The sequence below is a fragment of the Hibiscus syriacus genome, unplaced genomic scaffold (genome assembly GCF_006381635.1).
Source record: "Hibiscus syriacus cultivar Baekdansim isolate YM2019G1 unplaced genomic scaffold, ASM638163v2 tig00110637_pilon, whole genome shotgun sequence".
Taxonomy (NCBI): Eukaryota; Viridiplantae; Streptophyta; class Magnoliopsida; order Malvales; family Malvaceae; genus Hibiscus; species Hibiscus syriacus.
Window position 1 is genome coordinate 3181159 of NW_024062808.1, and position 8718 is coordinate 3189876.

The window sequence follows — 8718 nt, forward strand, 5'->3', positions numbered from 1 at the left end:
TAAAAGATAATAAATATAAAAAATTGAATTCCTGTGTGATACATAACCAAATTTTGAATAATAAATAAATAAAAAGAATTGTATATTATTTTATTGTTAGATTGAGAATGAAAAAAACTAAAAATTAAAGAACATTTGATAAATTGAAGAGTAAGATTTGAAAAAAAGAGAAAGACATGGTTAATCTTAATTCAACATTGAATGAATAAATGAGAGAAGTGACAAAAGAGGGTAAAAAACTAAACATTTTATGAAATTATAAAAATTAGGCACCTATTTATAAATATAAAAAGTTGGTTAAATTTAATTCAAAATTGAATTAATAAGAGAACTGGAAAAAAAGGGTCAAAAACTAAATTTTTTATGACAATATAAAAATTAAAAGCCCTAATTGTGAATACAAAAAATTAAGAGACCTATTTAAAAATACAAAAAATTGAGGGCCTCAATTTTATAAAGCACCCGTTTTATTAATTGTTTTGAGTCTTAGCTTGAAGATTATCTTTAATACAAAATATTTTGATTGTGTTTTAAATACTCTGAATTCAAATTGGATTTTCTCACTGACTAAACAAAATTATTAATATTTGAATTTATTTTTTTTTTTTGCACGAATCAAACGACATTAATGGTTCTAGCGCGACATTTACAAAGATGTATAAATTAAAAAAATAAAGAAAAATATGATAATTTTTTATCAGATAATTTTGCTTGAATTAATAGAATTCGGATAATCTAAATATTATATAAATAATATATTTATTCTGAAAAAAACTGTTCACTCAATATATGATAATTTTTAATTCTGTACAAGAACTTTAACCCAATTTTTAATTTGATACATTAAAAATGTGTAATTATATATCTGAACTAAGGTTCAAGTGTAGACTCTTAAATTAATATCTTATTTTTTTATATTAGATAAATAGAGTCATTGGTATATGTCATATACAAAATATAAAATGAAGTTACGTCGATAATGATGTTAGCAACTTGTAAAATAATAATTAAAATAAAAAAATTAAAATTTCGGGTAAAGTAAACAAATGATCTCCTTATTATAGAGATTTGATAAATTTATCGATACTTGAAAAAGGATTCTCCAACCACACAACTATTTATATGTTTCAAACTCATCTTTTTTTTTCCATTAAAAAATCGATCGTCTGATCTGGACATTAACCTTTTGACTGAGATATGATAAAATTATACTTTAATTATGTCTACTAACACCGTTGTTTCTCTCAAGCAATCACTCGACAAACATAATGTTTTAAGCTCTTGTTCAACGGCATCATGTAAACAGACATACAATCAATCTACAAAATTCATCTCAAACGATTTTAGAATCAGATTTTATCATATCTCAGTTAACAGGTTAACGTCCAGCTCAGATGATCGCCAATTTTTTAACGAAAAAAAACGAGTTTGGAACATATAAATAGTCGAGTGATCATTTTGTAACTTTTAATAGTCAAGAGTCTCAACAAAATAACATTTTATAATCGAATGATCATTTAATAACTTTTAATAGTCGAAAAATTCAATAAAGCGACACTCTATAGTCCATGGACCATTCTTGTACTTTACCCTAAATTTTCACATACAAAAGTACATGCCTTAATTAAAAGATAAGGATTGAGTTATTGTTGAATAGGAGACCTTAATTGAAAGAAACTCTCGTGAGTGTAGGGTTCCTTTGCTTAAAACATAATATAATTTTTCTCGAGAATCCATCCACATATTCATGTTTTCCATGGCGAATTCTTCAGCCCAGAATCCTTGCGTAACGTATTGTATTTCCAAAACTCCATTACTTTCTTCTTTCATCTTTAGGAACTATGATCAACATATCTAACAATTAATGCGTTCAATCTAGGTTTTGGTTTTTTATATTATTATCGTATTAACTTAGCGTTTTATTAGCTTTGATTTGATATTTTGATGAAGGGTTTTTTCAATAAAATATTTAGCTATAACTTGTACTGATGAACATGAAATACACAATTGTCTCCAGGTTCGTCCAACGTGACCAGAAGTCAACGAGGGACTGGACTGATCTTCCTCTTTTACCATCCATTGCTGATCGTTTAGCCTTAATCGAGCTTATCAGATTCCGAGCCGTCTGCAAGGACTGGCGCGCGGCCTCATCCGACACCTTGGACAAGGTCGAAGCCATACTGGATACAGAGCCGTGGTTCATATTATACGGTGATGATAATTCTACATGCTCATTGGTTACTGAAAATTCCACTAAAAAATACACCATTGATGTCCCGGAACTGAACGGAACAATCTGCCTAGCATCGAGCCAAGGGTGGCTCCTACTATTCTGCGAAGGTTTGGTGTTCTTCCTTTGCGTTTTGTCCCGTGCCAAAGTCGACATTCCGGCGACGTTCCCCCACTCGGAAATCTCCAACCACATAGCGTTCTTTTCGGCTCCGCCGACATCGAACAACTGCATCGTGGGCGTCCTCAGACAAACCGAAACCGAAACTGAATTGTACATGATACGTCGCGGAGCCACCACTTGGACCAAGCACAAACTGGCTCCTTTGATCCGTAGGAACATAAAACACGTCTCTTACCATGAAGGGGAGATTTACTTCATCGACGACCGGTATTTGATGGTGTTTCTCGAGATTGAGAATTCGAGGTTCTACCACTGGAGAGTAAATTATAGTGACTCGGAGATGGGTTCAAGGTTCAGGCGGGAGGGTGAGAAGAAGTTGACGGAACTATTGGCATTGGATGATATGTCTCAAGTCTCAATTTGTGGGACGTATGTACCTTTTGACAATTTTCGTTGGAACAAGACGGTGCGCTATCAAAACAGCAGGGTTTGCAAGAAACAAGGCGCATGGTTTCAGCCCAGGTTCCATCAGATTACCCAAAAGCAAAGCTGGTGACTGCTTCTTTAGTTGGGTTTTATTATATTATTTTTATTTTATGATATTAGGCCTAGTTTTTGGATATGCTATGGGAAAGTTCTTTTAAATTTGTTGCATTTTTTTTAACTATGTTTGTTTTTATTTCTTGGAATATATGTTGGCATGGCAATGTTTAGGACAGCACCAATCAAGTTATATTGGCTTTGTTCTTGATTTAAGCTTCCTTAATCGCGTGAATGCTCTTATTATCCCTTGTGCCGATTTTGTTAACTTCTTGGATGCTTTCAAATAGTATATTGAGTCATTCCATTGGTGACTGTTTCTTTAGTTGGGTTCCGTTAGTTGGAAGGCTCCAGTTTGAACGCAATCCATTGTCTTTGATATATATATATATACATATATATATCTCCAACGTGGAATTGTGTTTGTTGTCATTCAAAAAGTTTACATTTGATAGGACAAATTCATCAAGAAAAGAAATCTAAATTAAGATTCAAGAATAAAAGTTGGAAAAAAATAGTCGAATTAGTTAATAATACAATCCGTTGTCCAACTTTTAATTAATACAACTCATTGTACTAGGACTTTGTTTTAAGGATAAGCTTTTTAATCCTAGTCCATGGAGTTAATATTAGATTAAGACATCCTCGCTTGTAAGGAGACTCAAATATAAATATATGTTTTCCGCTCCTCAATTATCATTATCAATTTAATGAGCAATTAAGATACACACAAGAATTCGGCTTAAATATCTTTTGTCGTCTTTTCATCCTAAGTCTCCTCTTATTGTATTTTCGCCCACTCCATTTGTTATACCCTTTTGAGTCCGGCTTCGTTTGGTAAAGCTTCTCCAAACTAACTTTTCCAGCGAGTTTATCAAACGAAAAAGTATCGTTTTTTTATGGTATTGGTTTGAGTCAATAATAACTTTTTCAAACGTGAATCTTTGGATGAAAATGAGATGTTTAAGATTGTTTTTCCGTTTTGAACAAAATTATAATCCAAAAGAACTTCCATAAGCATTCCCAAACGGCCAAATATTTTAAGCATTATTCATCAAGGTTGAAAACTGAACACATAACTCATATTCTTGTGCAATCCCATGATTTATAACCCTAGGCCCATAAGGCGTAGGAGCCACCTAAGGGAACACCTTGGGTTCATAAGGACTTACCCAAATTGAAGTGTCTTCAATATGCATTTTTCTAGAACTGTATCTCTAAGGTCTTACCTTAGGCCCATAAGGTGTAAGAGCCACCTAAGGGAGCACATTGGGTTAATAAGGACTTACCTTAGTCGAAGTGTTGGAGCCTACCTAAGTGGTGCCTTAAGTCTATTGAGTCAATCAAATCAATGGAATGACCAAGAGATGGTGAATTTGTAATTATAAAAGTGATGGAAGCTTTTTGCAAGAAAATGAAAAATTGAAACAAGCAATTTTAAAGTGATTCAACTTCTTCAATGAAATCTACATCGACTACCTTAGCTTCCACACTAACAATTTCAACACACTAATTTGTTCTAACCTTTTATGACAAGGTGTAACCTTACAACACACTTAGACTTATACCCCAAAATCTCAAGTGTACAACACTTCCTAAGAAGAAATTAAAAAGAAGCAAACTATTGAATATCCTCACAAGATAAGATGTTTGCAAATTGAGGCTCACACACCCAAGAACACTAGAATGAAAAATACAAAGAATGGAATAGTGTTCTATGTAAGAAAGACAAAATAGATTACAAATTTGGCTTTAAATGCTCTTTGATTGTTGGAATAGATTTCTTATCTTTTATTGGTTGTTTAAAGACCCCTTTTATATGCTCTTACTGATTTATAGCCATTTATGGTTGTTGGAGGGAGTTTGGAGCCTTTTGAAGTATTAAATTCATGCATTTAAGGCTACTTGCACACAAAGTTTATAAACTCTGGAAAAATTTTGAAACTCTTCGAAAGAGTAATTGAAAAATATGACTGTTGGACCCAAAGTATTGAAACTTTAAAGAAAGTTTCGAAACTACATGAAAGTTTCAAAACTTTTTAGGCTATTGTTTTGGAAAGTTTTGAAACTCTTGTATAATTTTTAAAACTTCTGGTCAATGCTTGTTTAAAAAGGTAATTTTTGACATTTTGAGAAATGTAAGACTTTGGAAATTATTCTAAAGTATTGAATGATATTTTTAATATAATTTAAACTTAAAAGACTCATTTTAAAGTTTTGAAAATTTTTAAGGGACTTAAAATTAATTTTACAAAAATTATTATATTTAATGTTATATCAAAATCATTTATGTTTATCAATCTACCCCTTTTTTATATAACAAAACATTTTTGTAAAAAAATTCTTAATTCAAAATTTGTCATGATTTTTTAAAATTATATATCATTCAAATTTTCATTCAACTCCCCCTTGAAAAACAATTTGATACTATAAAATTTTTAAACAAAAATTTATATAAAAAAAACGATCAGTTTTAATCAAAAGTTGTTTTTGCAATTATTCCTTCCCCTTTTTGTTAGATTAAAATCATTTATCTACAAAAAGAAGAAACGATCAGAGCATAATAAGGCAAGATAAATATAATCCAACATATAATAAGCAAAAATATATTTATCATATGCATAAATAACATTCCAAAATATCCAACATAAATAACCAAAATAATCAGAGATTGTTTAGCTTTCCCAATGTAACATACCTACTAGATGAGGCATATCGGAAATGGAAATGGAAGTTTTGACTAACTCAACATAAGCAAAACATCCCAAAATATGAAATTCAAAATGAAATCCAACATAAACATCCAAATGCAATAATAGAAAAATCCAACAATCCTAAATGCAACATGAAATAAAATGGTCAATCTTCATCATCATCACCATTCTCATCGTCGTCGTCGTCGTCCTTCAGATACAAAAAAGGACCGGAAGGGGGATGAAGATCCCAGAAATGAGCCTCCAAGGCGCTAAGACGAGCTTTAATGGCCTCAAATTGATCGACCGTGTAATTGTAAAGCATTTCATTAGTGATGGGAGGACGACCAACAATCCCATGAGCGGCATCAACTTTGGGAGCATATTCGGCTTGATCTTGACGAATTCAAACCCATTCACCTCTGATAAAGCCATACCCAATTTTTTTAGCTGAGGTGAAGTCGATATGGCTCGAAAGAGGAACATTGGTGTCATTGGAAAAATTAACCTGATGCTTGGTGAATATGTAACTAAGAACACAAGCGTAAGGTAAGGAGCGTTTAGACACTAGACCTTTAGAGATGGTATTGACACGTTCGATAAAGATGATATGAGCGAGGTGATGATGAGTTTGAGAATGAAAATGGTAAATACACAAATAGTCTAAGTCGTGCATATAAGTGGCTTTTCTACCTAAAGGGTGGAGAAACCAAGTGACAAGGAGGTGCAAGAGATACTCTTCAAAGGCTAAAAGAGTGGGATTGTGACCTTGAAGAGGAGCAATGTGAAGGGAGCATTCCCATCGTATGGACCGTCACAAGGAATTCCTAAATAATCGGTTATGAATTGAACGGTAAGCTCAATAATTTGACCCATGAGATAGTATTTAATAGATATAACCTTTTGCGTTTGACTTCTAGGAGTAAGATTTAGATTAGGTTCTTCATGAATAAGAGCAGTGTTAGAGAAAAAAACTCGAACGAGATTAGGATAGATGACATTTACGATTTACAAAAGATCGAGCCACTCCCAAATGGTAAAAAGATGAAGCAAAATGAAGCTGTAAATGTTTGAGAACAGAAATTCTTCATCAAATTTATGTTCCTATTGAATTTGTCTATTACATAAGTGTTGGTTGAACCTACGACGATCCTCGTTGGATTCAAAATAGAGGGACTCAAAGGAGTTCGATGAAGAGGATGAAGTACTGCCTCTAGGACATTTAAGGGAAGTTTTGGGAGCCATTTTTGTAGACAAAATAATAGGTAAGCATGGGAAATTTTGGTTTAGGAATTTTTTTGAACAGGTTAAGGGAAGACATAAAAACGATAGTTCGAATAAAATTTGATGAATGGGCAGACAACCTGTAAATAAAACGCACATATATAACACTAATTAACAACCTAATTACAAAAAAATTCAAGTAATTTTTGGATATTTACTAAAAAAATGCAAAACCTAGGTTGAAAATTTTTTCAAAAATTTTGAAGATAACTATGAAATAATCAAGATAATCTATGGGCAAAGCATTTTAATCAATAGAAATTAACTTGATTTTGAGTGAAATAACAATTAAAATCAAAAGATTTAAAAACATTGGAACAAAATGGATTCATGTGAAAAAACGATTCAATGAGTAAATAAAACAAAATAAAGACAATGGGTGATTACCGGAGACACCACGGTGGCCGACAGACTGATAGAGACCACTAAGAACGATGGATGAGCGATGGGAATGAAGGTCTTTTGGGATTTAAAGGAGAGGGACGAGTGACTTGAGTTAGAAACATAAAGGGTTTTGGAAAAAAAATAGGTCTAAAACATATTTTAAAATGAGGACGTGTGACAAGTTTCGATAATCTTAAGGAGTTTCGATACTTTGAAGGTAGTTTTGAAACTTTTGAAAAGATTCACATGTGATCCCTAGTAGATATTCAGGGTCAGACCTTCCCAGTAAACTTGATGTAGTTATCATTCAGAGAGTTCGACATGATCTTGGGTATGGATTGGTTAACCGAGCACGACGCCAGTTTGAAATGCAACACCATACAACTTAAGCTCAGAGCAGACGATGGTACCAAGCTTGTAATTTTGAGTGGGACATTTGGCCAATCTAAGATATTGTTTGTCATAAAAGCCCAGCGGATGATCGATCAGGGATATGAGACCTTCTTGGCTCATATGGTGATACACGAATTTCAGTTCCAACACTCGAAAATATTCGAGCAGTGCAATATTTTCTCGACATGTTCCTAGAAGAATTATCAGGTTTACCAACCTAGCGTGAATTAGAGTTTGACATTGAGGTAATACATGGTTCAGCTATGGTGTCCATTGTTTCCTATCACATGACACTGACAGAGTTGAAATAGTTGAAAGCTCATATTCATGAGTTGATAAAAAAGAGTTCATTCGACCAAGCATATCCTCATGGGGAGTTTAGGTCTTTTTTGTTAAGAAAAAAGATAGGTCGATAAGCCTATGCATTGACTACAAACAGTTGACAAGTTAACCATCAATAACTGATATATGCTTTCTAGGATAGACGACCTCCTCGACCAGCTTAGAGGAGCATCCGTATTCTCTAAAATTGACTTGTATTCAGAATACTTCCAGTTGAAAGTTAAGGATGTGGATGTAGAAAAAATAACTTTCAGAATAAGATACGATCATTACGAGTTCTTAGTAATGTCATTTGGACTGACCAACTCCCTGGCGACATTCATGGTCCTAATGAATTGAGTCTTTCACCCGTACCTAGATCAGTTTGTGGTTGTGTTTATAAACGGCATCCTACTATACTCCCGATTAGAGGAAGAGCATGATCAACATCTTTGCATCGTCATTCAGACACTCTGAAGCTGACAGTTGTATGCCAAGTTTGAGAATTGTAAGTTTTTGCTTCCAGAGGTTTCCTTTTTGGACCATGTCGTATCAGTAGAAGGCATCCAAATTGAGTACCAGAAAATATTGGCCATAGTTAATTGGGAGTCACCTAAGAATGTGTCAGAGATGCGTAATTCCCTAGGTGTAGTCGGATACTATCTTTATTTTATTTAGGGTTTCTCAATGATAGTTGTTCCACTGACGAAACTGCTTCATAAAAGAGTCCCTTTCGTCTAGGATGAAAAG

General features: G+C 33.2%; 1 protein-coding gene across 1 annotated transcript; it reads left to right on the forward strand.

The window, feature by feature from the left end:
• The first annotated feature begins 1994 nt into the window (after positions 1-1994).
• On the forward strand, positions 1995-2909 carry LOC120136874 (F-box/kelch-repeat protein At1g57790-like). Its single transcript, XM_039152808.1, has one exon. It carries the CDS (start codon positions 1995-1997, stop codon positions 2907-2909), a length of 915 nt encoding a protein of 304 aa, XP_039008739.1.
• The last annotated feature ends 5809 nt before the right edge of the window (positions 2910-8718 follow it).